The sequence below is a fragment of the Diabrotica virgifera genome, chromosome 3, assembly GCF_917563875.1.
Source record: "Diabrotica virgifera virgifera chromosome 3, PGI_DIABVI_V3a".
In the NCBI taxonomy this organism is placed as follows: domain Eukaryota; kingdom Metazoa; phylum Arthropoda; class Insecta; order Coleoptera; family Chrysomelidae; genus Diabrotica; species Diabrotica virgifera.
In genome coordinates this window covers 208,024,959-208,042,034 of record NC_065445.1, presented here as the reverse complement: position 1 = coordinate 208,042,034, position 17,076 = coordinate 208,024,959, and the positions used below count along the sequence as shown (strand labels likewise).

Sequence of the window (17,076 nt, the reverse complement as noted above, 5' to 3'; positions counted from 1 at the left end):
CTGTCTTTGAAGGATCCGACATCTTCGGGTTCATGCAACACACAGTAATTCGTACGCCAGTTTCTCTGAAGACCACTTCAAGCATGCTTCTCACAATCTTCCAATCCAGAGTTTCTACTGCATGGCCTATTTTTGGTAAAGCCAAATCTTTGATGTCATAATTACACACGATTTTCTTCAAATTACTTAGAGCACGCCATATGTTCTCATAGCTTGGCGTGTCCGTATAAGACTTCCTGGTCACCATATACAGCAAAGATCGAGGACCATCTTCCAATCGCAGTACTCTTCCAATTTTAGGCTGCTGATTTCTTAACTCGTCCAGGCGGCCGAACTTTCTATTGAATACGGACGAGATTCCTTTAGTCATCTCGAGGTCTTGGGCAACACAGTGGGCTAGAGAGACGTTTTCTGGAACACCAAACAGATCTTGCTGAACTTCTGTGGTCACGCCGAATCTAGCACTCTTTCTTTCTGCGTAATTTGACATAAATTCCTTAAAACTTGGCTGTGCGGCATCTTTCATTTCCTGTTGGAGGACTCGGGCTTCTTCTGTTTCATTGGAGCCAGCATATGGTGCAAGACGATTTATGTGAATAACTTTTGGTTTACCGTTTGGCAACTTCTTAATTCTGTATATTACGTCATTTATTTTCTTCTTAACTTCATACGGACCTTCCCATTGTCTTTGTAGTTTAGGACACAAGCCGCGACGACGTTGTGGATTATAAAGCCAGACAAGATCACCTATTTCGAAGCTTTCATTCTTACAGCGAGAATCATATTGATCTTTCATTCTGTCACTGGCTATCTGGATGTGTTGTCGGGCAAGTTCATGAATGTTGTTCATTCGTAACTTCAGGCGGTCTACGTATTCTTCGCCTGCAACATATTCCTCGGAAGGTCTGCAGCCAAACTCTAGGTCGCAGGGCAAACGAACTTCATGACCCAACATCAGGCAGGTTGGTGTTTGACCTGTAGTTTCATTCCCGGCCGAGCGGTAGGCCATCAGGAATAAATGAATGTGTTGGTCCCAATCTCGCTGATGTTCAGATACAACTTTGGACAAGTGTTTACCCATCGTTCGGTTCATCCTCTCGACCATTCCGTCTGATTGAGGATGCAGGGGTGTTGTTCTGGTCTTATTGGCACCAATCAATTTACAAACGTTTTGGAAAAGAGCTGACTCAAAGTTTCGCCCTTGGTCGGAGTGGATCTCCAAGGGAACACCAAATCGGCTGAAGAATTCTTTAACAAGTACCTCTGCAACGGTAGCAGCTTCTTGATTCGGTAATCCATAGGCCTCGGTCCATTTCGTAAAATAGTCCATGGCTACCAGAATGTATTTATTTCCAGCATCGGTTTCTGGAAATGGACCTGCAATGTCGATTGCTACTCTTTCCATAGGACTTCCAACATTGTACTGTCTCATGGGTGCTCTCTTTTTACCCACTGGACCATTACCGGATGCACACAGTTCACATTTCCGGCACCATCTTCTTACATCATCTTTACAGTTCACCCAATAGAACCGTTCTCGAACCTTTTGCAGAGTCTTCGTAATACCAAAGTGTCCACCTGATGTACCGTCATGCAACTGACGCAATACTTCTGACACTTTACTTTTAGGTACAATCAACTGCAGCTTAGATTCTGTACCATCATCGTTCTCCAAGGTTCTGTACAGAAGATCATCTTTTAGTACCAAGCAATTCCATTGGCTCCAGTAGGCCTTGACTTCTGGACTACATGCATTAATGTTCTGCCAACTAGGTCTCTCACCTTGCTGCATCCAATCCAATACTCTTTTTATACATGGATCATCTTCTTGGGCGTGTTGTAGCTGTTGGGGCTGCCATTGTTTATTAACTACGGTAGTTCGTCTCACAGGGCAACGCTGTTCCTCTACTTTAAGCCGGTGATTACAACTTTCACCGCATGGCCGTATCGAGGAAGCATCTGTATTTGAACGAACTCTTCCAGCCCTCTTCACGCGTCTCTTCGGCATCGTGTCACGAATCACCCTCCGTACCATTTCCACCAAACGTTCATCTTTTCTCTTATCGCCTTTTTCCACGGCTATTACTCGATTGTTTCGTGAAGCTTGGCTAGCTGCTTCGTGTTCCAAGGCAATAGCAAGTGCTTCATCTAAAACTTTCGGCCTTGCTAGTCGTAAAGCTTTCTTTAGTTCATTATCTTTCAGCCCATTGACGAAGGTATCTACTGCAATTTCTTCTAAAACGCTGTCTGGTACCTCTGGATAAGCCAACCGCACCACACGAGCCACATCTGCTTCAAATTCTTGCAGATTCTCACTTGCTCGTTGACTTCTACTTCGCAGTTGTGCTTTGTATACTTGTTGTAGATGGGCATCTCCATAGCGTTTTTCTAGACGAGTGAACAAGGTCTGGTAACAATTTTCTTGACCCTTAGGAATTGATCTTAATATATCTGCAGCATCACCTCGCAAAGCAGCAGTCAAGGAAACAGCCTTTTCCTGTTCGGTCCAATGAATGGCGGTCGCAATAGCTTCAAACTGTCTAAGATATATGGACCAAGAGGACTTTCCATCAAATGGTGGTAATTTGAATCTCATATTATGCGACGTTTCGTCTCTGGGTAGTTCATCTTTCACTACAGGATCTAACGCTGCTGCATTAACTGATGGTTGTACTTTTGTATCGGTTATCATGCTCTCTAGTTGTTTGATATTTTCTTCTACGGTCTCTACACTTTTCTGCATCTTATCGAATGTTCTAGAAACTTCTTCAAATTTCTCGTCATTCTGTCTACAAACGTCTTTAATTACTTGAGAAACACTTTCAAATTTCTCGTCGCTTTTTCTAGAAGTTTCATCGATCTTTTGAGAAACACTTTCAAATTTCTCGTTGTTCTGTCTACTAACTTCTTCGAGTTTCTCGTTGTTCTGTCTACTAACTTCTTCGAGTTTTTCGTTGTTCTTTCTAGAAGTTTCATCGATCTTTTGAGAAAGACTTAGACTTATCTTAGACGTTTCATCGATCTTTTGAGAAACACTTTCGAATTTCGATAAGATCGCTTGTTCTGCTGACTGGAAGTGGAACGTCTTTGGGTCATCTCCATTCTTCTTGAGGACCTCCTCGAGTCGTGCTTTCAGGACTTTCTTGGACCCACTGGCATCTTGCTCGTACTCTTCTAATTGTTCACGGAGCTGTTTTAGCGAAAGTTCTTCTAGCAACATCTTTAGTCGGCACACACGTACTTTTCAAAATGTCTTTTAAAAGTCTTTCCGAATACCGAACAATTAACGCACTCCGGTTATTCCCGACGAATAAAGTTCAAAAGTCTCTCTGTAATTCACTTATTTATATCGCACTAAGTTAACCGAACACCGACACCAACTGTAACAAAAACGAGCGTTCGGGTATTTATTTACGACTTTATTATTTATTTATACAAGTTTACTTTACAAACTTTAGCTTAAGACTAACTCTATTCACAAAAATTATGCCTTATATATCCTAGTCGTTATTCTCGATCATTCCGGGCTAAGCCAGCTCTCCGACTATCGTGTGACCTTCCAACAACCGCGCATCGGTTCCACGTATAGCGTGCTTCGATCTAGACTTTTCTCGGCTTACGCCTTGCGGCCGGTGACTCATTGTTTTGCTACAATATTGTGCACAGTAAAATATTCGTTCTCGCGATAATCCAAAACAGACGTATATTTGTGGAATGGGGTATACACGCAAATGTCTGAATTTCTTAAGGCCGCGTCCCACCATCAAATAATTTGATCAAACTGGTTTGAGCAAACTGAAAGTGACAGTTAGTGACGTCACATCCTGAGTGTTCATTGTGGATAATAATGAAAAATTTTAATTTTAAATAAAGTACAAACAAGTTAGACAACTCAATACAAAAAATGTAATCAAACTAGACTGATAGTGAGAGCACAGATTTTTATAATTTCAAAAAAACTGCAATTGTGACGTCACTTTGACGTACTTCCGGAGTTTGCTCAAACTGTTTGATCAAATTATTTGATGGTGAGACGCGGCCTTTAATCTCTCTCTGTGGGAATAGCTCTTCTGCTTGCTGTCTTTTTCGGATCTCTTCGATTTTGAGGATATTAATTCCTTTGAGATTTTTGGTAACTATCTTGTAAGACTCACTCTAGATGTCATTGTTGAGATTATCGCGCATTTCTTTCCAGTACACCTTTTCTTTTCATTGTTTATTTCCTCTGAGAGCTCATTCTTTAAAGCTTTAAATCGCTCTATCTTTTCCTTCACCAGTTGGTTCTTTTTTTGTCTCTAGTGACCCTTTTTATCACCTCTATATTGTGTGCCACCAATATGATATGGGCTATGTTTCTTCGCTGCCTATTCTTCCACCTTGTGATTTATGATTCGTGAAACTAACGACGTAAAAATTTTGCATTCACTTTATTCTATTAATTCAAAAAAAAATAATGAATAATTAAATAAAAAATAGAACTTATCTAGACTGGACAATAATTAAATTTTAATTTTATAATAATGATTCCTAAAAGAACTTAAATTTATTTTATGTACGACTACGTTTGTCGGCTTTATTCGATTATTATCGTAGTTTCCAAAAACTATACAATTTTGGCAATACTGAGCTCAATTCGTTTGTCAAGCTGAATGCTGACGCCTGTCACTTGTCATACTTGAAGTTGTCATTTATGGCTTCCAATTTTTGTCTGCAACTTTTTGATAAAACAATGAAGTGAAAGATGATGGGAGATCAGTTTCGGAAAGTTGAACAATATTCTCCAAAATCGTCGCCAAGAGGGGCCAGGTCCCCTGTCGTATCACGTCAAGATTCTTCGGGAACATTAAAAACAACAATTTTGCTAGGAAAGAATCCCTCCATAGTCCCTAGTGGACCTTTCTATTTAATGAAAGAACCACCCGGTATGTTAAAAGCTATATATTATTAATTTATATGAAAGAGTTATTTCATAACTTAAAGCTCTTTAAATGTAATTAAGTATGTCAAGTGAATTTCATAGCAACAGTTGGCTGGTGTAAGTTTCTTAATATTTCATTCATTAACCATTACAATCTCTAGGGATTGTCGCTAACGCCATGGCATTCAAAATTCTATTCCTGGGTGAGGTGAATTACTCCTCTATGTCATCTATTCCTCTATGTTTATAGCTTGCTGTCTTTGCTGCTGTCCTGACTCTTTCCATTTCATCCTGTCAGTGCACTGAACTTTCCAGTATTTAACATCGATTGTTCATATTTTCTTCTAAATCATCAAGCCATCTTCTAGGCCTTCTTCTACATCTTGGCCATAGTTATGTGCAGTTAGTTATTCTTCTCAACATATCTTGAGTGTGGGTGTCTCTGTATATCGATGGCTTAAAACACACTTATTGTATGTCCGTGCATGTACTTTTTGACAAAATCAATTTTGAATGTTTAAGTTCATGTAGCACAGCACATAGTTTTGAAATGTCATGTGTACCACACCAAATGCGTTAGGACATGCAATATCTGTGCAGGATGATAGACTGTGCATAACTCAATAATAGAAAAAAAAATGGACATACAGTAAGTATTCTTTAAGAAATCAATATGTCCTATCCATTCTAAGCATAGAGATTTTATGTATCTGTCTATATTTTCTCCTCTAATTCTTCCTGAATTTCGGCATTTGTTTTCATTCTTCTTTCTCCCTTACTTGTTACATTGTGACCCAGTAGAGTTCTTATTAGTTTTCTTTCAAATATCAGTAGGCTTTCGACTCCTCTTTCTTGTTAATCATCTTTGTTTTCATCCCATATTAGGTATATAACAACAAGTCTTATTAAGGTCTTATATGGGTTCATCTTTGTTCTCTTACTTAAAGTCTTGCTTCTCAGCAGATTGCCATTCATTCCATGTTTTAGAATTCTTTCCTATGTTCACTCTGTTCTGGTTTTCCCTATTGTTATTCCCAACTAGCTAAAGGTGGATATAGTTTCAAATTTAGGGTTCTGTGTTATTAATATATTTCTGAGTTGTTGTGTTAGTTGTCCTCCACATCATCATGTATTTTGTTTTGTGCTGGTGTATGTCTAGCTCCATTCTCTTTGCTTCTTTATCTAATTTTTCTTTAGCTTTTATAAGTATCATCTTTGTCTTTGTATCACTTTCGTCTGATTAATTATATTAAAAGCACTTTTGAAACCAATGAATATTATGTGCATTTTTCTGTTGTATTCTCTTGATTTTTGAACTCTCCTGGCATGAACCAGTTCTGGTATTCTCCTAATATTCGTTTCTTAATATTACATTAACATAAATAATAAAACACTATTTTAACACTGCTTTCAATTATTCAATAACTCCATATTAAATCTGTTTATAGGAGAATCTGAGCTAACAGGAGCCACAAATTTGATGACATATTATGGCTTGGAACATTCCTATAGCAAATTCAGTGGTAAAAAGTTAAAGGAGCAGTTATCTTCATTTCTACCCACTTTACCTGGTGTCATAGATTCCCCAGGACAACAAGACAATAGTTCCTTAAGATCTGTTATCGAAAAACCACCAGTAGGTGGTAAGGAGCTTCTTCCACTATCCAATATCCAATTAGATGGATTTCGACTTCATCCTGGACCTGTAAGAATCATTAATTTATATACAGTTGAACCCCCTTATTGGAATAGCTGTCATGCCAAGCAGAAGTATTCCTATAACCAGGATATTCTAATAACCTATCATTGGTGGCTAGTAAAAACGTTTCGGGACCTCAAATTTCTATTCCTTAAACCAGGATATTCCTATAAAACCGGTATTCTAATAAACGGGTTTGACTGTATTAGTTATTTTCACATTAATTTTTCTACTCCGTTGACCGGATTCTTATTGTAACCATTCACAGAATACTCTAAATTTTGGAGATTGAGACAAATAGAACCACACACAGCAGCAAAATTAACGGAACACCTTAAAAATGGGACATGTTAGATTTCTCGAATTTCCTAAACCTGTTGTCCGATGTGAGTGATTTTTTTAGTATGCTATAGCCTTATTATTTAAGAAAATCGATGTAACGATATTGTTGCTAGACAGGGAACTGTCATTTTATACCGGGTGTAACAATCATACTGTGTTTTTTCCTTAAAGTTCGGTACACTCTGTGGAATATTCTACAATCTAGAATATATAAAATGTTGCAATTAAAACTCAATTGTAGCCTTGGGCTTTCTTAACATTTTGTTTTTTAATTCATTCGCTTATGTTTGATAATAAAAGAGATATGTACTTTTATATTACAAATGAAGCATGCTATTTGATCTTGATCAATATCATTCCTAATCTCAAGAACTACTGTTTCTACCTCTTGTGTGGTTCTAGTCGGTGGCAAACGCTTTTGTAGTCTTCTGCCAATTATGTCACACAAATGTTCCATCGGGTTAAGATCTGGACTGTGCGATGGCCAATTCAAAGTCCTAAGATTTACCTGTTGTAAATATTCGATTACAGTTTGTGAATGTGAGGTCTTGCATTATCATGCATTAGCAAAAAATTGTTACCAGTATAAGAAGCCAATAGCATGGTAGCTAAGTCCTTTACTATGTAAGATCACTGCTTGAACACATCATCTTGGGTCAAATTGCTTATAGTGTATTCCATTTCCACCAAGCAACAAAAAAAAATATGGACTTAATTGAAACTTTAAATAATAAATCTACTAATTTTCACAACAAATTAGACACTTTTTGACTGTTAACAATTTGACATCTATTAAATTGATAATTTCTCATAGCTTACTTTAGGCTTGTTTATTAACTAAGCCGAAAATGTGGATTTATTGATGAAAAACATGGCTAGTTGTTAATGTACCTAACTTTGTTGTTATCCAACATAAGCAAATGAATCAAACAAGAAAATGTTAATAAAGCCTTGGGCTACACAATTGAGTTTTAATTTCAATATTTTATATGTGCTAGAATATTCTACAGGGTGTTCTAAACTTTAAGGAAAAACACAGTATGATTGCTACACCTGGTATAAAATGAGATTTACCTGTCTAGCAACAATATTATTATATCAATTTTTTTTAAATAATAAGGCTATAACATACCACAAAATCACTCAAATCAAACAACTGGCTTAGGAAATTCAAAACATCTAATATGTCCCATTTTTAAAGTGTTCCATTAATTTTGCTGCTTAGTGTATTAGTATTTTACAATAGTTTTTGATTTTTATTGATTGAATTTGTCTGTTTTATAACAGCAAAAGTCTGTAGAACACTGTTGGTGCAACTCAAAGCAGCTATTCGCGGTGTGCAAGTACTTGGAAGGGGAAACGAGATACGACCCTGCGCAAGTCACGGAGAAATATTGCAACTATCTTAAATAATTCATATTGTCAATTGAAATTGTCAAATTGACGTATATTTCATACCTTCTGTCAATGAAGCAGAAAAATTATATATTGCTCCACAATATCGATATGATATGCAATTATTATATAAATGTAAATTTAATTAATTTTATTTTGCTTGCAGTACTGCATTTTAATAACTAATTTTATTTATTACATACAATTGTTGACGTTTTCATAACATAACCTGAATCTTATTTTTTCTTCTTATTATTTTTTTGGACTATGGCCTTGACAATTATCCAGTAACCAGGACTAATATAATTGGCCAATATAATTAAAAGTGCGAATTTTAGTATAGAGCATAGAAATAGGGGTCGCTTTGCCGAACTTGCACGGTCCCAATAACCCATCGTGTGCATTGGCTCAAATCTTGCATTAATTAACATGCTATGTTTGAGTTCAATTTACAAAACCTATGTTTAAATTGTTTTCTTTTTTGGTCACTTTTTTTTCATTATTTCTGTTATTAGATCTACTATCACATTGAACTTTTCTTTGCTTTACATGGCTACCTTCATTATATTCACTGGTATTGTTTTTCCTACAGTCAGAAAAATGAAAGAATACCCATGAACGAACATATAAAACACGCTGTATTTTCCTGTCAAAGAAAATTGTCCAGTGCAAGTACATGTAACAGTAATGTAACAGACACGGTGACAGGAACATACAGTGTGTTTTATATGTTCGTTCATGGGTATTTATTTATTTTATTTATTTATTTATTTAATACACGGGATACCCCATTGACAGTTAAATTACAATACAATATCAGTTAGGTTTCAAAACATAAATTACCTATAGTGTAAAAACAATAACAAAAGTTACATTTAAAAAGTTCACTACATACTAAAAACATACAAAATATAATATAATAAGAACAAAATTCAACAATACCATACATATACAGTATGTCCCTGTAAGTTGTATCCATATGGAAAACTTTTTTATTATTAATTTTACGAAAAAAAGTCATTCTCCATAAAAAGCTCTGCATGGTCCAAAACCTAAGATTCAACAATCAGATATAAAATTTTACGAATATTATACGAGGTATGTCAAAAAGTTTGAATTTCACTCAAGAGAGTAGCTTTATTTTTCACAATATTGAAAATTGCGAAAAGTTGTTTGGAATTAAAAACTATATTCTAATATGCAATTACATCCTTCTAATTGAAAATTTTTTTTTTTTTTTGAAAAATTATGGATACCTAACATTATTCTCAGTTATTTCAATTCTGAAAACTCTTTTATTATTAATTTTACGAAAAAAAGTGATTCTTAATAAAAAGTTCTGCATGGTCTGAGACCTAAAATACAACTATCTTATGTCAAATTTTATCAATTTTATACAAGGTATGTCAAAAAATATGAATTTGGCTCAAGAGTAAAATACCTTTATTTTTCACAATATCGAAAATTGTTATTATGAAAAGTTATTAAGAATTAAAAACCATGTTTCAGTATGTAATTACATCCTTATTATTGAAATATTTTGAACTATAAAGGTACTTTACTTTTGATCTAAATTTATCTTTTTTGACACATCTCGTATAAAATTGACATAAGATGGTTGTATTTTAGGTTTTAGAGTATTTTAGACCATGCAGAACTTTTTATTACAAATCACTTTTTTCGTAAAATTAATAATAAAAGAGTTATTAGAATTAAAATTACTGAAAATAATGTTAGTTATCCATAATTTTTCAAAAAAAATTTTTTTTCAATTAGAAGGATGTAATTGCATATTAGAATATAGTTTTTAATTCCAAACAACTTTTCATAATAGCAATTTTCAATATTGTGAAAAATAAAGCTACTTTACTCTTGAGTGAAATTCAAACTTTTTGACATACCTCGTATAATATTCATAAAATTTGATATCTGGTGGTTGAATCTTAGGTTTTGGACCATGCAGAGCTTTTTATGAAGAATAACTTTTCTTCGTAAAATTAATAATAAAAAAGTTTTCCATATGGATACAACTTACAGGGACATACTGTATATCACAAAGCAAGAGATCTTTTGAACCGAGATAAAGTTAAATTGAAAATATCATAATCAAATTCATTTAATAGCCCCATGTATCTATTCAATGGGTTATGAATGCCATATGTTGTTCTGTGGAAAGGAATGTTGAAAACATTGTGGTGACGTAGAGCTTGGTTTGGAACATTAAAGTTAATGTGATTTAACAGGTTTGGACAATCAATAAATCCATGTATGATCTTATATATAAATATAGCACCTGATATATCACAACGGTTCTTAAGTGGGGGTAAAAATTGTTGTTCAATATAGGAATAATCATGATTTCTAATGGCAGTGTGAACATGGTAAGCACAATATCTCAAAAATCTATGCTGGACTCTTTCCAATGTATCAATATTATTCTGAAAATAGGGTGACCAAACAACTGAGCAGTATTCTAAAATAGATCTAACTAAACAACAATACACTAACCTTGTTGAATTAATGGAGAAGTACTTGCAATTCCTAGTAACAAAACCAAGAAGTTTAGATGCCTTTATTGAAATAGTGTTTATGTGGTCACAGAAAGTAAGTTTCTCATCGAAAATAACACCCAAATCCCGAATAGAAGAAACATAATTCAATGGCATATTGTTAATAGTATAACTTGTTTCGATTCTATCGACTTTACGAGAAAAACTTATAAAACAACATTTTTTTATATTCAAGTGAAGTTTGTTCTGATTGCACCAATTTTGTAATCTGTCTAAGTCATCTTGCAACAGAGCTTGGTCTTTTTGGCTATCTATAACTTTCCAGAATTTCAAGTCATCTGCCAACATTAGACATTTGCTATTTAGGAAACAGGAAGTGATGTCGTTAACAAAGATATTAAAAAGAAGTGTAGAAGTGTGGCCACCTTGAGGAACTCCAGATGTTACTGAAATAATGTCAGACAGATGACAACCTATCTTGACTCTTTGGCTTCTACCATATGTAGAGTTTTTAATCCATTCAACAAATGTGTCATGAAAGCCTACATTAATTAATTTGTCCAATAGTATTTGATGATCAACACAATCAAATGCCTTGGAAAAATCTGTGTATATAGAATCTACCTGTTTACGGTTTTCCATTTGAGATAATATATCAGATTGATAACAAATTCTATTCTGGTATTCTTTCATTTTTCCTACTGTAGCTTTGTTCTCTCATATCTTGTTGTTTATCGTAGAAAATGTTGCAATGGAATACGCAATGCTCTTCATTAATGCACACTCTGCATTCCATACATTTTCAGTTTTCCTTATGCAATATGTGTAAGACCTGATTGAGTCGTGTCCGGTCAGGAATTGAGTAAAAAAGTAATTTGTTCTTTTAAACCTACATTGATACCACTCTTTCACATTTATGGAATTAGTGTCTATGTCCATTGTGCTTTTTCTGTACTATAGGTCTATACCATCTACTAGATTGTGTGTGAGGTTCTGTATTACAAAATTATATGCTATAGTATCGCACTTACGATCATTGTATAGGACACTTCGCTAATCAATTTGTCGGCAAGGCTATTGTTGATCATTATTCACATTTTCGTATTTTTTTATTATTTGTTAAGTTTATTAAATTTTATGCATCAATTATCTGGTCTTATTAGACTCACAAGGACCAATAATTGTAGAGAGTTTCACTATTCTAAATTTATAATTGATATTTTAATAGTATAGTACTCTTCATATTATACTGAAAAAGGTAATATTTGCATATTTTTTTTAGCTTCCTGAACAATATCGTTATGCCAATGCAGCCCCCATAAAGAAACACAAAAACAAGCATAAAAAACATAAACACAAGGAAACAGGCCTACCTAGTCAAGAAACAGCTGTATCTGACACAAATAGTGAAACTCACGAGAAGAAACATAAAAAGCAGAAACGACATGATGAAGAAAAGAGAAAACGGAAAAAGGAGAAGAAGAGGAAGAAGCAAAAGCATAGCCCTGAACACAGTGCCGGTCTTACACCTAGCCAGCATTCTATCTAGATAGGTTCTTAATATCTTATATAGTTAAGCAGAAAGATTTTTTGCTTTCAGATGTATCAAAATGAATTATTATTGTTTATACATCTTAAAACATAGTTGGAAATCGAGGATTTAAAATTGGTACTAAAATGTATTTTAGAAATTCAATTATGATGCACCTATAAAGGTAATTTTATAGCAGATTAATCACACCCTTTTTTCTACAGTAACTAACTGAATAGATAAAGGTGTATGTATTAGTTATATTAACTATTTTTAAATAAAATTATGGATTTATTTTTTTTTATAGAAACAATCAAACTTAAAAGCAGGTTTACAGTAGGACTATTTGACACATTTCATTTTATAACCAATGGATCAATATCAGCATATTCAACATTCAATTTAGATTAGATATAAACTTAAACCTGTACTATATCAACAGTGAATCTGCATATTTTTGTTCTAAAAAACGGGCTCAGGTATGTTTTCAGTATCTACTACATACAGTAGAACCCCAATTATCCGTGCTCCTTAGGATCAAAAAAATGAGCATAGCATTTGGAAAATTGGAATGTGGAACATCAAGAGCATAAATAGTAAAGAAATAAAACAAGTAGAGGAATTTGAGGCAACAGAATTAAGTACACTAGCAATATCAGAGACCAATAAAAAAGAAGAAGGAATGGTAAATAAAAATGATTATACTAGTTTTCTCTAGTTAGTTTTTTCACAGCTAGTTTTTTCACAGTTCATTACTGTGATTGTGTAGAGAAACATACTGCGGTAGCTCAAACGAAACGTAGAACAGGTGGTACTGACAGCTTGTCAAAGTTGCTTACCTGCGGAGGTAATTAAATCCATTTACTAAGGCTGAAAATCAGTACACACATTCTAAATTGAATATAAATAAAAGTTATTATAGTCGGTCAGCTGTATGACGGGACAGAGCTGGTCGGTCGGCCCCATTGAATGTACAGTGTTATTCACTATATTTTGACCCCCTTGTAAACTGCTTTATATACAGAATTAGAAAAAAATGTATAATACAAAAGATATTCGATTTTTTAATTATGATTTTTTAACATATCATACTAGTGACTTCATCCATTTGGGCGTGATGACGTAATCGACTATTTTTTTGAAATGAGAATAGGGGTCGTGTGCTAGCTCATTTGAAAGGTTATTCAATTCTCTATTGAGTAATATAAACAATCTCATTTTTCCCTTTAGTTATGCAATATGAAGTCACTTCATTATTGAAGTTATTTTTAAAGTGACTGAGTGATGAAAGAAAGCAAAATATTATTTCCTGTTTAATTGTTATATTAACAAACAACTATTGTGAAGATACATTTTGAATTTAACAAACATCAAAAATATAAACCTAAAACCGAGGAATATACACGCTTATAGAACGCTAAAAGAGGGGGGTATGGTTTGAATTTTTTATTTTTTTTTAATTATTTTAAACGAAAGTGCATAACTTCAAGAACACTCTCTGAAAATTTCAGATTTATCGGAGTAAAATTACCGAAGATATACATCATGTTGAATTGTTCATCTTCTCTTTTATAGATTACTCCGCGATTCAAATATATACATATTCCGGTGTGCATTACTTGACGATTTGACAGACAAAACTGCTTTTTCAAAGGCGTTGGACACTGTAACTAAAAAACTACTCGAGAAATCCACCTAAGATTTTGCATATATTTTCTATAGACATTTCGTGAGGTAAAGCTGTCGAGATTTATTTGTTTTTATGCTTATTTTTGGCTTAACAATAATAAATATGTTGATTTTCACCGTTTTTGTTAGAAAGAATTTCGTTTTTTTTTTTAATTTTCGAGTGATACCAAGGACTCAAAAATCGTTAAAAATAAAAATATTCGACCGCATTATCTCGAGAAACTTATTAAGCTAATAAAATCTTATTAAATTTTTTGTTTCACATAATCCAGTAACGAAGTTCTGATGAAATCAATTTTTTTTAAGTGTCTGTAAAAATTTGCCACCGTTGGGTCTATTTTTCAAAATTTTTGTTTGAAATTTTTTGTTTAATATTATTTGAATTGTACTTGAAAATGTAATCGTAAATTGTCAGTTTTAGACAATTCAGTCATTGCTTACCGTAATTAATAATTTTCTCTGAAAAATGAAAATATCTCAGAAACTAATAAACTTAGACATAGGGAATGTTATTAAAAAATTAAAGTACGGTAATAGTACTTTTCGATAGTGATATAAAATACAGGGTGTTTCATTTAAAATTACTGAGAAAATAATGTATTTGCGTTTTGACTCACCCTGTATTCAATATAAAGAAAATTAGGAATATCAATAATTTATGAAAATTTTGACAAATAAAAAAATATGGCATCAATAAACCATTGCCGTTGTGCTTATTTTTATTTATACAGGGAGTTGAACTTGTTACGATTTTCATATAAAATTTGTTATAATTTTGTAAATATCCTGCATAATATACCAAACCTTTATATTTTTGTAATGGGGAAGTTACATTTCGAATATAAAATAAAATATAGGGTGTTCCATTTTAAAAAAACATAAGTTTGGCGTGCCACTATGTTATAGAACACCCTGTAACATTCTAAATCAAATCATTAAGTCACCTACACATACAAAGATTCAAATTGAGGCCCATATATGAGGCCATCTCAGATTTTGTCTTTTACAAAAATGGCGGGCATTCAAATGAATCTGCTGCACATAGGTACATGTGAAGATACGTTATGCATTTATTAAATGGTAATTAACATAACTAAAAAGTTCAAAATATTTCGTTAAATATTTTTACTCTCTTTTAAAAAAATTAATATATACAGGGTGAAAGAATTGAAAAAGAACAACATATTTTTACATAAAAACCAGGAAAAACACAACTTTTGGTAAACCGATTCTTCCGGTTCAAGACCTTGATCTTATACATAAAAAAAAGCTATATACCAAATTTGGTTGAAATCGGACTTTTCGTTCAAATGTTATCGTGCTATTAGTCACATATGTTTGTATTGTCGCCATTTTGAATTCCCGCCATTTTTGTAAAAGGCAAAATCTGTAAGTATATTAATTTTTTAGAGTGGGTTGGTTGCAAATATTCTTATTTACAGTTGATACGAAGGATATCGTCTCCATTAGACGTAACATTCTAGAACAGTGTATATTCGTTGAAAAAAGTGCGTTTGTTTATTAAACTGATAAAAATATTTTATTTTTTACCTTTTTGGTATCAAGTGGTGTAGATAATTTTTGTTTAGCACAGAAACAGATGAACCACTCTTGCAGCGCTACCCTGTGGATCCACAAAGTGGCTTAAACAGGCCATTTTGTAGCGAGATTGGTTTTGTAATGGACGCCACTAGCAACGAAGATCGGCGACAGTGGCTGGACTTTATGAATCCACTCAGTAGCTCTGCAGAGTGGCTCGTCTGTTTCTGTTCTTACGGTGTACATAATATTTCTGCTTTACTATATCAATAGTTTCAATCCTTTTAATTTATAAAGTATTGTAAGTAATTTTAAGATATTTATATGGTTTAATTATTTGAAATATATCATCTGTTATTTTTTATGCATTGATTTTTTTGTACCTACCTAGTTAACAAAGTAAAATACAACACAAAAATCTGTCTTGTATAGTAGATATTAGAGTGGAAAGTTGGATGGTTTTTGGGGTACCATCCATTGTTGATACCGTCAAACCATCCATCCACTAGTGAATAGGTCTGATTGAGACTGTGTCTTAACTTAAGCTTCCCACCAGGCTTCTGTTCAGGTGAATTTTTGTAAAGCAACGGTTAGGTCAAGTAGATGGTAAATTATTCTAAAATGCCATTCTTTACTCCTTAAAATAACCAGCATGTATATCAAGAAACAAAATGAAAGTACTCTGCATAAGAGATTATTGAAGTTGGAGCTAAAGCCGATGCCGCACTGCAGGATGCTAAGATGGTCGCTTGGAGGGTGGATTTTAAAGGTGGATGGTGGAGGCGCTTCATCCTGGACTCAGTGAAAGAGTGGAATGAAGTCAGAACTCAGTATCCAACTGACTGCTGAGGAGTCGTTTGTTTCATTTGTTACCTTATATTTGGTTTAATTTTTAGCATATCGTCCTATTAGAGGTAAAACTCACTAACTACACTTTTCAGAAAGTGGAAAAAAATTGACTTAAAGGTACAAATTGTTTTTTAAATTCACCTGACTTGAATATTAGATCTTTTTTTAATGCAATTGCAAAGAATAAATAAAACAGATATTTTAAGCCATAGTTCGTCACATAGTGGGTCTGCTGGGTCCCAAATTGCCCTTCTTTTATACACAGCACTTATTACGCTTTCCTCCATAGCCAGGCTACCCGGATGGAATATCAAACACGACTGATGTGGGTGGATAGACGCCTAGATGGCCATATGCAATAACGACATATATGTAGGAGCTGGTAAACCGTAAAAATACATATGTATGTCTCTTTAATTTAGGGTAATAAACAAAACAAAATAGCCAAAAACTGACATATGAGAACTTTCACCATCGATATGTTAAACCCTTAAATATCATAAAAAACATTAACCCAACTCAACTAGAGCCGATGTCAAGAAAAAAATTCAATCATTGCGAGCTTCCTACAGGAAAGAAAGTAACAAGGTTACGACATGTTGGC

General features: G+C 33.7%; 1 protein-coding gene across 1 annotated transcript; it reads left to right on the top strand.

The window, feature by feature from the left end:
- The first annotated feature begins 4,657 nt into the window (after window positions 1–4,657).
- Window positions 4,658–15,987, top strand: LOC126881518 (mediator of RNA polymerase II transcription subunit 19). Its single transcript, XM_050645819.1, has 3 exons — window positions 4,658–4,922; window positions 6,367–6,623; window positions 12,147–15,987. The coding sequence occupies exons 1-3, from the start codon at window positions 4,742–4,744 to the stop codon at window positions 12,411–12,413; spliced, it is 705 nt and encodes a 234-aa protein (XP_050501776.1). The 5' UTR covers window positions 4,658–4,741; the 3' UTR covers window positions 12,414–15,987.
- Window positions 15,988–17,076: the final 1,089 nt, after the last annotated feature.